General features: G+C 44.0%; 2 protein-coding genes across 2 annotated transcripts; one reads left to right on the forward strand and one right to left on the reverse strand.

Moving 5' to 3' along the window:
* Window positions 1-5158: 5158 nt before the first annotated feature.
* On the reverse strand, window positions 5159-10735 carry LOC139933440 (leucine-rich repeat-containing protein 52-like). Its single transcript, XM_071927516.2, has 2 exons — window positions 10087-10735; window positions 5159-5487 (listed from the first exon to the last, which is right to left on the reverse strand). Exons 1-2 carry the CDS (start codon window positions 10733-10735, stop codon window positions 5159-5161), a joined length of 978 nt encoding a protein of 325 aa, XP_071783617.1.
* A 3121-nt stretch (window positions 10736-13856) lies between these two features.
* mgst3a (microsomal glutathione S-transferase 3a) lies at window positions 13857-16219 on the forward strand. Its single transcript, XM_071927518.2, has 6 exons — window positions 13857-14004; window positions 14480-14604; window positions 14825-14898; window positions 15041-15098; window positions 15241-15313; window positions 15455-16219. Exons 2-6 carry the CDS (start codon window positions 14488-14490, stop codon window positions 15586-15588), a joined length of 456 nt encoding a protein of 151 aa, XP_071783619.2. The 5' UTR covers window positions 13857-14004; window positions 14480-14487; the 3' UTR covers window positions 15589-16219.
* Window positions 16220-17592: the final 1373 nt, after the last annotated feature.

Raw genomic sequence — 17592 nt, forward strand, 5'->3', positions numbered from 1 at the left:
GAGCTTGTCGATACCAGGGCCGATAGAAAACGTTTATAACACGGGATTGAACACGCTTGATTTCATTCATGTGAAACGATAGAGCCCAGCTGGATGTGACAACAATGACAGAGATGCTATGGGGAAACTGAGAGAAATGAAAATGGAGAAAGCCCTGGGCAGCCCGCTTTGGCCTGTAATGAAAACCACGTGTCTTCACATTGATCACTCATTCACCTGTGTGGTACAGTAGGTCTGCACCACTTATTCCTCTCCCTGTGCCTTTATACTGTCAGGATATATAAGCTAAGTGACAAAAAACAAAGGAAAAGAAGGAAAAGTACAAAACAAGGAACACTCATAATACACTCATAATATACTATTTATATGTTTACAATTGTAAGCATAAGAAATGTAATTAACTTAATATAAGTTGCAGCAGTATATGTACTATATGTCCAGTTCCAGCTTAGCACAGCAGTGTGGTTGGTTTGATTCAGCGGTGCGGTTGACAGTAAATTGGTTCTGCCATGCATATGTGGCAGTGATTAATGATGAAATATTGTTGAAATAATTGAAATGCGGACACCCAGTTACCAAGCGCCAGCCACTGGAAATATATTTCTCATCTCTAACTTTGGTGTAACTCATTCCAATGCTCTGTGACCAAAGGATTTCCTTCCTATTCTGTTTGTGTGTGTGTGTGTGTGTGTGTGTGTGTGTGTGGGAGTAGATGTGTGTCAGAGGGCAATTATAGGGTTGGTTAGAGTTGCTTTTACTTGATGTCACAGCTCACATCTTCAGGCATTTTACAGTGGCTTTTTTGCCTTCAGCCCAGTAGGTGTTTGATTTAATTGACATGCCATACAAAATGGTGCAAAAAAATACAAGCTAAACAACCACAGGCAGTAAACGGGGCTCTGGGACCTTCTGGATCCCATAGGTGTACGTGGCCTATAATGCACCGTAACACCCTCGCCTGTGTGACTCACTGAGCTGTAAGAGACTAGCCGGCGTCTCTTACAGGACGTGCTGTTGACATGACCGTGGCTAAATGAGGCCGGCCCAGTCCTGAAGCACATGCTGCCCACTACCTGACCCTGGCTGCCCACTGACGGGACACACAGCTGCAGTGCCTCAAACACACCTCCATTCAAAGTAGACAATGTGTAAATTGACAACAGTGCCACTATATGTCAAGTTCAATATTGGATTTCGGGGCTTTGACTATGTCGAATGCTGCTATTCTGTGAAGTGTGAGTAAGAGGTTTAGTGAAAGTAGTGTATTTATATTGAGAGCGCTATAAGTCAGGACCAAGCTTCTTATAAACTCTTATACATTCTGCATTCCTGGGGGTGATTCTTGTTGGAGTCAGTAAGGGAGGCAGAACCAACACATTTCTGTGTGAGTGTGTGTGTGTGTGTGCATGTGTGCGCACACATAAGTCTGGGATGAGTTTGCTGTATGGGGGAGTGAGAAGTGCAAGATGTTGAAATAGTAGTATTGAAATTCAGCACATTTAGCTGCTATACCTCCAGGTCCATATAGAGGAAAAATTGTGAATACTAACAGGGATTTTTCCTTTAGACTGTGTGGTGGGAACAGCATCCATGTATGTGTTTATCAAGACTGGGAGATATGTGGGCGTTCCCCGTCATTCCATCTGGGTCACTGTGGCGACATGAGTTAGGGGCACCCAGCTATCCTATTCCTCGGCCGCACCCTTCCCCTCTTGCCCCACCTCGTTGCCTCATCGCTACGCTTAGCGGAACGTAATGTACCCTTACAGCTGAGACTATCCGGGATATGCATGTATTATGTATTATATGTAGATATAGATGCAAGTTCATTACACAGACCTCAATAGACATGCACATTATGCAAAGCATTTTGGATATACTGGAGGAACCCATGCAAATATGACATCACCCACAGCCATGAAAGCAACCAGCAACCTATAGCTGAAATGTTCTGAGGCATCTGAGCATACTGCTTTAGTAGGCAACTTACAGTTACAGTACATGGGTCACTGACTTGGATTCATACTTGTGGCATACAGTAATGCCATTCCATTAAGTATGTTTGGGTCATTACATGCATAGTTATGCATAATGCTATGAGACAAGATCACTGTCTTACACCCCCTTACATGAGGAGAGTAAGCAAACGCACACACACACAGACACACACGATTCATTCCTGAGTGTCTTATTTCAGTGGTGTAATACAGAAGTATTACACTCATACCAAAGGCCTGTCTTCTTGTTTAGATCCAACGCCACATGTAGCTGCAACAGGAAGAACTACACAATAAAGGTCAAGCAGGAAATGAACTTAGCACCCGACAATGCCGCTCAACTATTCAGAAACAGCATGTTCATACTGTTGGTTCTTTAGTTACACCAATAACATTGTGCATTTAGTTCAGTTTCGACCAATCCCAACAAATATGCACATCAGTGCCAGTAAATGTGTGAGGAAATGTTTTCCAGCAGTTTTGCAGATATAGACAACAGATGAACGGATCTGCCACTCTAATAAATCCAACTGCACACGAATACTTCTGGCTGTACCACCACTATCTCACTCCTCACAACCTAATATGCACAGTACAAGTGCATAAATTGATAGTTTACCAAGTGAAAGCAACTTAGAACCAACATAATTATACCTTGCTGGTACAGTGTCAAGTTGTCACTGTTATTAATTTGTACTTGCCTACATCTTGAGTCTGAACACAGCGTAAAACCTGCAATGAAATGGCAAAAAGTGGCTCAATTGTGACAGTCCCAAACACCCTTAAGATGTATGCAGTTGAATAACAGTGGTGTGATAAAGCCTATTGTGGTAGTTAAAACTTGAGCAGTAATGAATATTTATTCGAGTATCACCACATATTTGTGTTTTAGAAATCTTGCACAAACAAATTGGAACTTTTCAGCAAATGTCTTACCTATACAGTATCTTTGTTGTAAATACCCACAGAGGAAGGCATCCAGAACCTCAAGCAGCCACTTTTAGCCACAATGTAGATGTCCCTCTGGGTTTTACACTAGCTGTGTGCAGACTCAAGAAGTAAAATTGAATTACAGTGATATTGTGAGCTGGTTCGGGTGAAAATCTAAGGATTTTTCCCTTACTGCAGCTGTTGTAGGGATGAAGGGAGAATCACCTCACCTAAGTTTATAACAGTCACTGTCAGGGCCAATGGGGTGCTGCAGCCAGAAGACTGTAGGGGAAAAATATGTCAGTGTTGATTTATGCTGTATTCCATACAACCTTGTAGTGGTTGTAACATGAGGGGTATCAGTCCTCAGACAAAGCAGATGTTGATATCAGGGTTCAGTGATATTTGTCATTCTTGGCTGAAAGGAATTTCCTACTGTGCTTCCTCATAGCATTAGCTGTGTTATTGCTGTACAACTTCCAATGGCTGTAAATTCATTACAATATACACACCAGCGTTGGGGTAAAATCCTTGTCAATTCAATCAATTCAAAATGTAAATAAAAGTCTCTAATTAACTTACTAATGATGGAGCATGAATTACTCTCAAATGATTACATTTAGGAGCTCTGTGGCATTTCTTTTAATCTTTTTTATCTTGCAGAAAATCCCCTTTCCGATCTTAATGAATTTAATTTGTCATTTGGCCCCAAATCTGATACACACCTAGTAAGGCTTTTCGGTGCATCAACAGTGCATGCAGAAACAGAGAGGAGAGGACACTGCATCCGAACCAGTTACCCAACAGAGAGGATGGAGAGGAAATTAATTATCACATTCTCCTGTTTACCTGCCATCCAGCAGGGCCCACTGCCAAAATAGACCTCAGCAGCAGGCACATGTTGGCTGGGCCAGCTCGCAACCTCGCACTCATATCCTCAGCAGAAAAACCTCCACTGGAGATCGTTTTTCTGGGCTAATAGATGAGGGAAGGTAAACTCCCAATACAAAAACACACACCAACGCACAGACTAACACACTCGTCTGCTCACTCACACTTACAAATATGCATGAGCACACTCACACATACAGCTACTCTGCACACTCTCTTGTGTGCATGTATATGTGCGCATAAACGCACGTATAATTACAGAAATATATCCTATCCTTTCATACAGATGAGTAACCACACCACTCTCACTCTCATATAGAGGCTCTGTGTCACAGATCTCCTGCCATGGCTGGCGCCATCATGGAGGTCCACTGGAGAATTGGCTGTGTGCAAATAATGCTAAATATATAACAACCAGGCTAGAAGAAGATAGTTGTAGTGTAGGTGTAGATCCATTCAGTAATGTTATAAGTAAAAGTGAACTGTCTGATAAGGAGTTTTTTTTTGCAAATACAGTATCTTGACACAGGAGACTGTGTCTTAAGCTCTGAGTTTGGTCCTATCTCTACTTCAAGCACAATACGTTGTAACTTGAGAAGAGTCAGCTACCTTAACAAACAACTGGTTTTTGATGACATTATTGAAACACAAAATCACACTGTTTTTTCAGTAGCAAAATCCCTGTTGAAAAAAACAGCCGAGCCGAACTGAAGCTGGTTGATGGTCTGAGCTGGTTTTTGATAGGTATTACTGGTCTTTTGCTGGTCTTAGCTGGACAGAGGTATGCTGGTCAAGGTGGTAAATGAGACCGACGCTGGTAGACCAGCATAGACCAGCATGTGCTCAAAATATACTGAGCTGGTCACCAGCTAAACCAGCATTTACAGTCAGAGCATGACCAGCATAAGCTAACCTCCAGCATAACCAGCATAACTGGTCTAGGCTGTTGTTTTCAGCAGGGATGATCACTTCCCAGTCAAAACCAGCACAGAAATAACCATGTCTATTGGATGTCTATTGGATTCTGTTGAGACGGCCAAGTCATACATTAGTGTTCATGGCTAACGTTTCCCAAGAGCTGAGGACCTCCACTATGGCAGCCAGAGTGTGCGATACGTCACCTGAAGGCCCTCTATAGATGAGCAGAATGACATTCCCACTAGAATGGTTCATCTCACTCTCTGACAACCAAGCAGAGTTCTCTGTTAAATCCTCTCTTTTCCCTTTCAGACAAACTCAGTTTGATTGCAGGTTCATTACAGACTTCACAGACAGTTCTGGAAGTTCATCGGAGGCACTATGGCTAAGGGGATGCTTGCGGGCAGGGTGGGACCAAGTGATCAAACAGTATGTGAGGTTTTCAAATTCCCGTTGCCATGGTTACTTCCGGCCCCCGTGGCGCGAGCCGTCCCGCCGGCCTCCCCTTCGTCTTCCGGATCGAGCTGTTCGTCTTTTTTCTTGATGTAGCGCTCATAGAGTACCATGATGACGCCCATCACCCAGGCAGACACGGTGCCAGCGGCAAAGATGACAAAGCCGATGACGATGAAGAAAAGGTAGTCCCAGGAGCCCAGGCTCTGGTGGCACAACGTCCGTAGCTGGAGGCCCACCTCGCCCAGACGGCGGCTCTGCATGTCAGCAGGCGTGCCGCACACCGTCTGGCCCTCGTCTGCAACATAGACACACAAGGTACAAAGGATATGGGTTGATCATAGAACACAGAATGGTACACATCAAAGTTGTAGATAAGGAAGTATACCTGAAACACTGGGATACACAGGAGACAGCAATGCAAGACAAGATTTTCCTTTATCTGACACAGGAAAACTCCTGGCTGCTGCTATGACAATGGGCCACATGCATAAAACATGTCAGCTGTCCTAACATCATTCAGACCCTTCAGTCATCTTGTTCTGAAGTAAACATGCATGGTGTGGATTGCTTCAGGCTTCTTGACATCAGTCCAAGACAGTGACATGGTACACATGGTCCATTTTCCCTGAACAGCAACCAATAGAACTGCAGCTATTTTGTCAGTTCTCAATCTACAAATTGTTTTTATATCAAAGCAGAGTAGTTCAATGGCAGATGTGATACATTAAAAATGTGTTTAACTGCAGATCATCAGTGCAAATGAAGTAACTTTACTCCCTAAATCCACAGGAATTCTAGTCAGCACACATATGCAACCTTAGCTTATAATTAGCATATGACTGAAAGGATCCTTTGAAGTTGTGAGGGCTTCATCAAAATGCATAGGTAACTCTGCAAGGAAAAGTGATATCAATATTACATGTCATTAAACAGAAGGGACTGGTAAATAATTCAAGCACATTACTACATATCATTTTGCATAACATTTGTGAGAGGTGTATGGCAGCACTCGGAGGTGAAGGAGATATCCATAAGACACCCAGGTCCACACAAATAAAAGACTAACGTAGAAAACTGCACCATAACAATATTGTCGCCCTTATCAGAAAACCACGAGGAATTAGAAGCTCCCTGTGCACTAGTGTCTCGAGTTGATACAGCATTAAATTACCACAAATTCATGGGCGAATTATTCAAACTCCTTTCTCCCCCACAGGATTTGAGAGTAAATCAGGCTTTTGTGTCTCCCCGGCACTGTAGATAGTCAGGTGTCTCGTCAGCAGGCACTAGGTGGGATTACGCATAAAACCTTTGCTGCAATCCACAAATCCTAATAAAAATGTTGAGTTGGTTTTCTGTCAGACAACTAGATGGATACAACTTCAAAGGCCTATCAGTCAGAATGTATTCTGCATGTAGGGAAATTAAATACGCCACATGATGGGTGCTGATGGATGTTGAACTCTGCGGCGGGTGACAAGAAAGGCATTTGGCAGGAAAATAATCCCGAAGCCTGAATGTTTTGTTACAGTGAGCAGAAACTGGATGCAATACCCTGAGTGCCATCTCCATCTCTGCGGCCGCATGTTTTTAATGGGCTTTTGTTGTTTCACAGCTTTTCGTGCTTGGGGGAATTCCCATAGGAGGAGATCAAAAGACTTGGAAGTTTCTGCACAGGGAACTGTGTGCTGCTGTGCCCCTATTTCTCCACCAACAGCCTTCATTTAACACACACTCATTGTGCTGGCATATTGTGCTATGACGAATCTGGTTTGTGCATACATATAGGCCAACTGAAAAGGTGAATATTTCAGACAAAATGGAGACACTTTGACTCTCTGCACACCCTTCAAGACACTGGAGAAAATGGTGGACCATCACAGACTAGACACGTGTAAAATGAAGGTAGAGTCCGTGTATTGTATTGAAAGCTTCACTGCCTTTTGAGTTACGCAATGACTGTAGAGAAACACCCTCAGTGCACAAAACAACACCTTCCTAATATTGTTCCCCTTTTGCACCGCCCATGTCTCACTTGTCTCAAGTCATAATAATCCCTCTTTAATCTGTCTTGTCCCCTTCATCTACATCTTCCCTTTATAACTGAAGTGGATTTGCCAGGGGGGGGGGGGGGGGAGGGATCAAGCTGTAGCTTTCGCTTGGATTCACTTGACCGGTTTATTTCATAGAAAGAGCAAGTTTCGGAAATTTTGATACACTCTAAATCTAAATCTCTGTTTCTTCTTATCCCGAGAGAAGCTATTCAGTGGCTCCCAGATCTGAAAAATAGCATGGAGCTGAAGAACACGAGGACAGTATGCTTCTCTAAGCCGTATCCACCACAGAGAATTCGAAGCCTGCTCTGATCCCCTGAAAGGCGCCTGCTGCGCAATGTTCCCACAATATACTGTCAGACTCTCATTATAACACACACACACGCACACACGCATCCACACGTGCAGACACACACACTAGCAGGCTCTCATACACATGCTTGCACACACACACACACCCACCACGAGACTCGACACAACAAGCAGCTACATTCTCATCTTCTTTCCCGGCCCTTACAGTTTCTTGCCAGAGTCTGCATGTGCGTGTGTGTGTGTGTGTGTGTGTGTGTGTGTGTGTGTATGCGTGTGTGTGCCTCACAGCTAGGAAGGAAACCCTTCTGGCTTCAACCCCCAAAGGGACTGGCATCAAAGGCGAGGGCTTTCCCTCTCTCCATCCCCGTCCACGCTCCACTCTATTTCTAGACGCTCTCCTTATATAACAGCAGAGAGAGAGTGCTAATCTAGCCAGGAAGGCGAGACAGAGGAGAATCTGTTAGTTCCTTCCCGAAGGTTTATTTCTCTCTCTATTGATGCGTTTCCTAAGCCGAGGAGACAAGCGAGCCGTGTTGCGTGGACCAGGTGAGACTCAGACGAGAGATAATAAGGCTTATGGAGACGGAGCTCACTGCCTAAACACAGACGTCTCCAAAATGCCGTCCTTCTGTTTCCCCCCCAAGCCCTATATGTACGCTTTATCTGTGGCTGTGTGTGTGTGTGTGTGTGTGTGTGTGTCTATATGTGTGGATCTGTGAGTGTGTGCATATGTGTGTGTGTGTGTGTGTCTGTGTAGTTGAGTGTGTAGGTGCATGCCTATGTATTTGCATGTGTGCGTGTGTGTTTGTGTGTGTACATGCATGTGGTCTGAGAGAAAATGCTAACGGCAGAGAGAATGAGATATTGTCTGTGCTATTGTCTACATGTGAGAGGGAAAGAGAAAGAGGGAGAAAGTGTGTACATGTATACATAAGAGAGATAGAGAATGTGTCTATGAGTGTGTGTGTGTGTGTGTGTGTGTGTGTGTGTGTGTGCGTGCGCGTGCGCGTGCATGTGCTTGTGCCTTTCTGGCAGCTGTCGCTGGAAGAGACTCCACTCCAAATTAAGCTAGACAAAAGGCAATGAGCAGCAGGAAAATAGGACAGCTCTTGCAGGACTCATTTTGGATTCTGCCTAAGCTGCAGGGGGACCATGGTGAACTGCAGAGTGTGTGTGTGTGTGTGTGTGTGTGTGTGTGTGTGTGTGTGTGTGTGTGTGTGAGAGAGAGACAGAGAGAGAGAGAGAGAGAGAGAGAGAGAGAGAGAAAAGCAGGGGATGCCTTTTTAGTAAGTGTGGCGAGTGTATTATAGCTATGGCGTTAGAATTATGACTGGCCCTTTTGCTCAGTAAGATACACTATAAATAGCAGCTGCCCTTTTTATATATTGACACATCCACACAAAGCATAAGCATAATAAGTCAAAGAAAGGGAAATCAGACACATCTATCAGCTTGACAGTAATAAAACAAAGGGGGGATCAATATTTGATTCGGCACCTATGTGCTTCATTGATCGCACTTGCAGCACAGTGTCCCAGTAGCTGAATAAAATGGAGATTGATTAGTCATTTCGAGTTGAAAGAGTTGGCCCATGCAGAGACTCGCTACTTTTCCTCCCAAACTGCAAATTGCACAGGGGAATTAATGAATACAGCTGCCAATGCCAAGAGAAATCAGATGGCTCCCTGCCCTCTATCTCGTTTCAGCCCCTTTGTTATTTGATACTCTGAAAGCTGCTACGCTCCACTGCAGTCACCTGCGTCTCTGCCCACTGAAAGCTGAGAAAGGGGTGAACTTTAAAGACTTCCATAAACTGGATATAGTTGAGGTTATATATACAGTATACATTACACACTATATTATATATGAAATGATATATTCATGATACACGATACACTATCCTAATGTTGAATATGTAAACTTTCAACACTTCTTGCACCTCTCACAATAATAATGTCCCATAGGTGATAATGGCATGAAGTACCTGTCCTGTGCCATCAGAAGTGCAGAAGTGACTGGGAGTTTTGATGTGACATGTTGTAAGGGAATCCAGTGAGGGCTCTGCATGTGCTTTAAAAAGAGTGTGAACATGGAAACATTCCTTAAGGGGCTGGAGGAGTGGGGCGCTTAACAGTGACATGAACAGATGCTCATTCAGCCATTTTAACAGGAGCCAATTATCCTGTACATCATCAAACACACTGATTTGGCTAGGTTTTTCTTTTCTTTTTTTCCTCCAGAATACAAAATGTATTCACTTTCTGTGCAGCAGAGGCACTTTAAAATAACTGTTTGGCATGTGGGGACCCACAAGCAAAAGGCCCATGGTTTACGCCATTATCCCATAATATATGACTGGAGTGGATCAGTGGATCAATCCTGATGTCTAATCAGATAAAGGGCTTTCTGAGGCACTTGATACAGTGGAAAAGAGCGACAGTAGACTATTTTATGATGATGTGGACTGTGGAAATCTAGAACAGAACTGCTGTAATAAAACTATATCCTATACTTGCCGGACTCATCACCTTGGAACTTGAAGCCCTCCAGGTGGACCCACAGACAGAGGTCCTCGTTGTCGCACTCGCAGCTCCAGGGGTTCCCGCTGAGCCCCACGGAGCGCAGGGCGGGCAGCGCGATCAGCGAGGTGATGTTGAGGACCGTCAGATTGTTCCGGCTCACGTCCAGCACCTGGAGGGCCGCGTTCTCCGCAAAGGCGTCCGGGTGAATCTCCGAGAGCCCCGGGTTGTCCGTCATCCTCAGCATCACCAGGCTCGCCAAGGGGCCGAACGTCCTGTCCTCGATCCGGGTCAAGGTGTTGAAGGAGAGGTCCAGGTAGGCGAGCTTCCGTAGATTCCCGAAGGTGGACTCGGATATCTCCGTCAGGGAATTGTTGCTGCAATCCAGGTACACCAGGTCGGAGAGGTAGTTGAGCGCCAGCGGCGGCAGCTCCACGATGCGGTTGTTGGAGATGATGAGCTGCCGCGTGGCCAGCGGCAAGTTGACGGGGAAGGTGGTCAGGTGTTGCCCGGCACATTGAACCACCAGCTGGTCATCACACACGCAACGGTCCGGGCAGCCCGAGGACAGCGCCGGGGATGTGGTCACCCCCGTAGCGAGGATGAGCAGAGCTATGAGCCGCAAGGATTGCGCACTTGGCTGCGGGGCAAGACGCATGACACCGCTAAGGGCTTCATCAACCCCGTTTGGAGAGAGTCAAACGCAGTCGCATTCTTCATTGATGCATCCTTACCAAGTTGTTAGTCACAGAAATTTGTCCACAGAGGTCAAAACTGACGTTTGCCCGTGGCCACTTCTTGCGCGTAATGTCTCAGTTCATTCCGAGAGTCCGTGTTGTGGCTCCAGCGCGCATCCTGTATCTTGAACTTGACGACCACAAGCCTTCATTCAGTTCCAATTTTCATTAATTTATCAGACTCCTCTTCTTTTATCTCAACATAACTATTCACAAATTGTGACTGGCCACAAAGTCTTCTCGTGCTGCGTTGCGCTGATCACGGTCGGTTGTTCCCCTTCGTGTTTGCCGTCCTCTCTCTTTCCGAAACTGAATCCAAATGAGGGGGACGCGCTCAACTGTATATGGGGGGCGTTGTGGAGTGAGCTCACGCTTTGGAGTGAGCTGGAGTGAGTGTGGAAAGCTCTGTGTGGCGGAGGTAAAGGAAGATCAACAACAAAAAAAACAAAAAAAATCGAGGCAAGCAAAGTGTAAACTAATCCATGCATAGGTTACCAATGTGGAACCTATGTATTGTGTCAAAGATGACCTACTTTAGAGTGCTGCAGCTAGGCATGCAGTAATCAGCCTTCACTCATGCCTCAGGTGTGTGTGCGTGTGTGTAGTGCACAGTAGTCTGTGTGTGTGTGTGTGTGTGTGTGTGTGTGTGTGTGTGTGTGTGAGGCTGCAAATTACCCTGTGTCTGTGGGTGTGTATGTGTGTGAATGTGTGTGTTGCATAGGCATACACTAATCAGCCTTCATTACATATGCCTCAGGTGTGGGGGGTGGGGGGGTGGTAGTGTGTGACACAAAGAAGCAGAGGCACCTGACACCTGGGACGCATGATAGTGCATGTGATCAGATCACACATGTTAGGCTTTAGAAACGAGAGAGGGTCAGTAATAGCACTGAGGGATGGGTGTCTTCCCCCTATATGTTTACAAAAAGCTTCTCTGCCTCAGGTCTACGCACACTACAAACCACAGGGCTTTTACTATAATGACTGACATGCCAGCCTTAGGCCACCCCTAATGCAACTCTGCCCCGCTACAATCAGCACATGATGGGATGGGATGGGACAGGGTGGTCTCGGGCAGCATGTGTATTTCTCTCCCCTCTAGTCTTGGTACGTGTCCTGAGTCTATTCCTGGTTCTGTGTGTAGGTGTTGAAGTGCTGAATCAGACTCGGCGTGATGGAGGAGGAGGACAGATGTGCTGCTGGCAGTCTGTGAAAGAGACTATACCCAGAGTCAAATCAAGCCCCAGCTATCATCAGCACCCGCTGCTCCATGACCACGCACACATACACACACAATGCAAATCGAAGCCTAGCTGTTCATGTAATTCTGCCCCTGTATCAGAAAATAGACCAATACGCCTATAGGCATGTATAACCTAATGCATTTCACACTTGCCATCCTGTGGATTGTCCTAATCCACACAGCTGTCTCTATGTCATTCAGATGTTCAGTGACTTTATGGTGACATCTAGTGGCAAGTACTTGGTAGAACATCTCTATTATGTTTAGTGTAGTGAGCAGCCACTTAGCAACACTTGTCTATTCTTATATAATTCATTCTATCCATGCATTTTGTTATCCAGCTGGGCTGGTTTCCACATGATTCTTGATGGTATTGGTAGCAACTAACAAGTTTTCTTAAATAATAATAAGTAAAGCCTTAAAAAAAATCCATTATTGTGAATAACACAATAAAATGGAAGACAAAATATTCTGAAATAGTATATACAGTTGCAACAGAAAAAGAGTCCAACTAGTCTAATTACAGCTACACATAGTAACATTTGTGATTTGTTATCTTTCCAGTAGGTGTAGAATTGGTCTGTATAAAGGCAGTAAAACCGGTTCTTAGTGGGCTGCAATGCATCCAGTAGCATTGCCATTATAATGACTAGGCAACGTCTAGAGCTGCTGTATGGAGATTATTTGAAATACTTAGTCTTGCATCCAGAATGAATGGACAGATATGGGCTGAAAGCAAATCTCTTCAAGAAGTGGCCTACCCCACATCACTTCTCCCCATTAAATCATAACCCCCTCCCATATCTTTCTCTACTCACTCTAAAAACATTCTAATAAAAAAAAAAAACTCCTCTACCTCTTTGGCCTTTATTCCTATTTCTTTTGCAAGCACTTATCTCTTACATGATCATTCAATGCTCACAGAAATGCTGTCACACCCCTGACCTTTGCACTCCTTACTATTGGTTGATTGTAATGTTGGTGATCTAGGAACTGGAGCTTATTCTACTGTTGCACTAATTGTAAGTCACTCTGGATAAGCGTGTCACCCAAATCCCTAAAATGTTCAATGTAAAAAGAAAGGTAGCTAACAGAGCGATACATAAAGAGGAAGACCATTTTTAGTCAAAGTCATAAGCTATGTTTATGTACTGTAAGTGGAAGTCTAAGGTATAACTGGCTGACAACCTCCTATAGGTCTTGGTTATTCCAAGTTGGAATTATATTAAAATTGCGAATTAGGCTACTTTATAGCCAACCTATATGTAGGTTATGGGCTGTTAACAGTAGCAGCAGGAAACAAAACAATGTAAAAACCATCCTCTGTGAAGTGTGTGAACTACAGCCTGAGAAGGGGAAGAAGCAAGAGCTCTCACTCTGCCAACATTTCCGGGTACCATAATCGTCACCTGAAAGCATGGCGGGGGAACATAGCAGAGCAGAGTCTGATGCATGGTCTGCTGTCGTATTTGGCATTAAAGAAAAAGTTGCGAGATATGGCCTACTGTTGCAGATATCTTGCATGGAAAACATCTTATATCACATTACACAAGCCGAAAGTAGCCTAAACGTAAAGTATACGTTTGTGTGATGGGTAGTTTTCGAGAGAAACCAAACAGCTTTGTTTCAGATGTGTGACATAGTGGTCGCTATGGTAACAGCTTGTGCAGTCTGTCTGGGGCAAAGTTGCAGAAGGAGAGCGCATGCCCGATGATTAACGGCCACTTTTGCGGACTGGAAGTTAACCACCGAGTGATTCCTCACTAAAACATAGACGATCTTACCCGGGTGTCTCACGCCCTCCCCGCCTGTTTATATTCTACGTCAGGCTCTACGCACACGGACATTGAGCTACGCTTTGATTAAGAAACTACAGTGTAATCGGGTCGGTTACTGTACTTTCCCTTGCCTGCCGTAACCCACTGCACCTCATCTTTGAAATCTAAGGTAAATGCGTCTGTTTTAATGGGATTTTCCGCTTTTGCTCTTAAACTTGTCATCTTAACCACAGAAGCCTATGCATGCTCCACTGGTATCCTCGATTGACCTCGTCCTTGGTCTCCTGTGGTCCTTTGCCTGCATGTTCTCTTCGTTGAAATGTGCAGAATCATATTTTTGAAAAGCTGCGAGGACACATTTAACAACGGCCAGAATGTGTTATGTGTTCATATGCTTGAATAGATATCTCAGCGTTTCTTCTTTTCCCACCGACGGTCGTCTTGCCTAAAAAAAGCCCCTTTTCCTTTTTATTGACTATTAATAGGAATGGAAGATGTGTGTTATTAAAATAAAAAAAGTGAGAATTAATACTTTTTAAAATAAGATAAAATAATAAAATATATGGTTTACTGTTTCAGTATGCCTTCCTCTTGATGTTAAGTAACCAAAACTAACTAGAATGTATTTCACTTTCCTCTTCCAGGTGTCAGGATGGTGGTGCTGTCTAAGGAGTATGGATATGTGGTGCTCACTGGCGTTGCCAGCATGTTGATGATTGGACACTTGGCAATGAAAGTTGGCAAAGCCCGCAAGAAGTACAAAGTCTGTGTGAGTAGAGTGATTGAGGTTAGAATGAATATAAGGAAAGAAGTAGTCAACTATTCCTCATTCAGGCCCTATAATATAAGTCAGTGTAAGAATCATTGCCACAGACTGGAGCTTTCCCCTTTTAGTTGAACTTGAAGTAGAAGGAGCAGCATCTTGACCCACCCTTCAAAACAAACTAGCAAGTCTACAGCTTGCTGACATTGTTCTATTTATTTGACAGTATCCTCAGATGTACAGCGATGACCCAGAAACTGGAAATATCTTCAACTGCATCCAGCGTGCGCACCAAAACACGTAAGTAGGCTTAAACACAGTGTGACTAGCCTACCATTTAATAGCACACTTTCACTTACAGCTGTGTTGCATTAGCCTTTCACCATACCTAGGTAAGGCTAAATGAGGTCAAAGTTAACATGCTGTTATCGCCTCCCACCAGTCTGGAGGTCTACCCCGCCTTCCTTTTCTGCCTGGCTGTTGGTGGCTTGCATTGTCCTGTGAGTTCAATATATTATATAATGTTGATTCTTACTGGCAGACACTGAAGTGGAAATATTAGTCATTTGGATTGTAAAATGGTGTCTTATCAGTGTGTGATCTCTGTGTGTGTGTGTGTGTGTGTGTGTGTGGCTACCACAGCGTCTTGCCAGTGGACTTGGAGCGGTATGGATCATAAGCAGGGAGGTGTATGCACATGGGTACTCTACAGGAGGTAAGACAGTTTTTTTAGTGCTTCTTTGGAGATGTTCACTGAAGTCTTACTGTAGGTTTTGTCCAGCATGGCTCAAAAGAAAGTTTTTTTATTCTTGTGGATGCCAGTACTCACCCTGCTGTTTCATTCATACCCAATCAGACCCTAAGAAAAGGATGCGGGGGGCGTTCGGGAACGTGGCTCTGCTCGGGATGATGCTGACCACTCTCAGCTTCGGCCGCTACCTGCTGGGCTGGACGAGGCCGCGGATGAGGCTCTTTGGCTGCTGCGATTGAGGTTTCTTCCACATCCCGCTCCGCCCCCGCTGAGCACGGCGAGGCCCTAAGGATGGGCTCACACAATCGCATTTGAACCGGGCCCAGTCTGGATTAACTACCATACAGAGAGAGTGCTAACCTCTGACCAGTTTTATCATTTTTAGTCATGTGACGTTCATGTTGTCAAGTGACCTGACCGGTTCTCCTAGAAGGGTTGATTAATGAATGTAGGCGATATGTCCACAGGTCAACGCTCCCACGTGATTTCAAGTTCTGCCCGTTTTTCTTGGCAGCTTTTTCAGTCCACCCTGATGTGGAAATTTTGTGTGAAATGGCCACTTGAGCCTTAAATGTGCCCTAAACAAATAGAGATTCTATGAACAAAAGGGAAATGTATTTTTCATGATTGATGGACATAGTCTTTGTAACAGCGTCTAACCTTATTTTTACTCTTACTAAGCTGCCAAACTCAAGTACTTAACACTCATGAATGCGGTCAACATATTAATAATGGAAAACGGTTAAGCAAAAATATTGCCGGTGTCATGTGAAAACCTCCTAATTCCATTCTTTGTGATTTTCATATTTTCACTGTAAAGGATTACATGCTCCTCTATGGGTTAATAAAAATTCTGAAAAGCTTTCAAAATGCACTCAAATACAATGTTTTTACCAGACAGTGACGATATTAAATATTATCCATTGGTTCTAAACAACCACACTGTAATTTGTGTCAGTGGGGGTTGAGCTGGGTGTAGATGCCATGTGAGTTTAGGTTAACATTGTGTTACAGGTTTGTGTAAAGGGAGTGGCACTCCTTACTAATCTGGGTGATTGTTCAAAGTCCACATTGCTTGTTTAAACAAGTGGATTCATAACTCTGCAGTCAACGACAACATCTAGACAACTATAGGCAACTGTTGGGCTCAAACACACCCATGAAACATAATCACGGATGATAAAAAATTTAGCATCAGCCCATGGCTCGGGTTACAAGGATGCAGAATTCTCCAAGATCCCATCCCACTCTATCAGCATGTGCAACTGGAGTCTCAGAATACGGGGGTTTCTATTTTATTATCAAACAGCAAGTCCTTATAACATTCATTTCTGACAGTCCACTTTTCAACTGCATTATATCATACATCACTGTTGGCACTTTAACAGTAAGATAACTCACAAGTCACACCAGGTAAAAACTCCAATAGCTTCCAGCACATTTGCAAGACACTCTAGTTAATATAGATACAGTAACAACAATCTGGATCGCACTAAACTTGAAAATATCCCAATGCTGCAAATCATCGTCTCCAATTCACACATTTGAAGGAGCGCCTCGTGTGACGGGAATACACACTAAATAGATCATTTATAAATATGACTTACATATTTCTGATGATATTTAACAATAACAGTAGTTATACTTCACATTTACATTTTTGATCATGTTTAAATTTTCACCTGCGTTGAGTGTAGCAGGGCCTCTTCTCGGTCTCCACTGGTGAATAAAACATTCGTCATCAAAAGGAGCACAAACAAATCCGAGTTTTATACCAACATCGAAACCAGGATGACATTTTATACGACACGTTCAAGTCCTGTATAACTTATGACTGATCTGGAGTGAAGGCCACAATACTCTGAAGCATCATTTGATATTTCCCACCTAGAATTTGGATTATACTTGGGTGTTAAATTTGTACAACTGAACGATAAATGGCTTCCTAGAGGAGTGAGCTGTCTTTTCTTCCAAGAATATGGCTTTTGAATAATAAAATCACCTTCCCGTTGTGATTTGCATGTAGATTTTATGTAAGACCTATGATGCCAGTGTTAAGACAACCTGTGCTACCAGGCAATTTGGTTTGAAAGAGCACTTCTCTAATATTTGGTCAGCTTGGGGATTACATCTGGATACTCTCACGGCATTTTGGGCATGTTGGAGACTTTCCAAAGGCCCGAAGCACTTACTGTCTCTCCCATCCCGTCTTTGTCCCTCGTTATCTTATTCCTCATTACATA

The sequence above is a fragment of the Centroberyx gerrardi genome, chromosome 13, assembly GCF_048128805.1.
Source record: "Centroberyx gerrardi isolate f3 chromosome 13, fCenGer3.hap1.cur.20231027, whole genome shotgun sequence".
NCBI lineage: Eukaryota > Metazoa > Chordata > Actinopteri > Beryciformes > Berycidae > Centroberyx > Centroberyx gerrardi.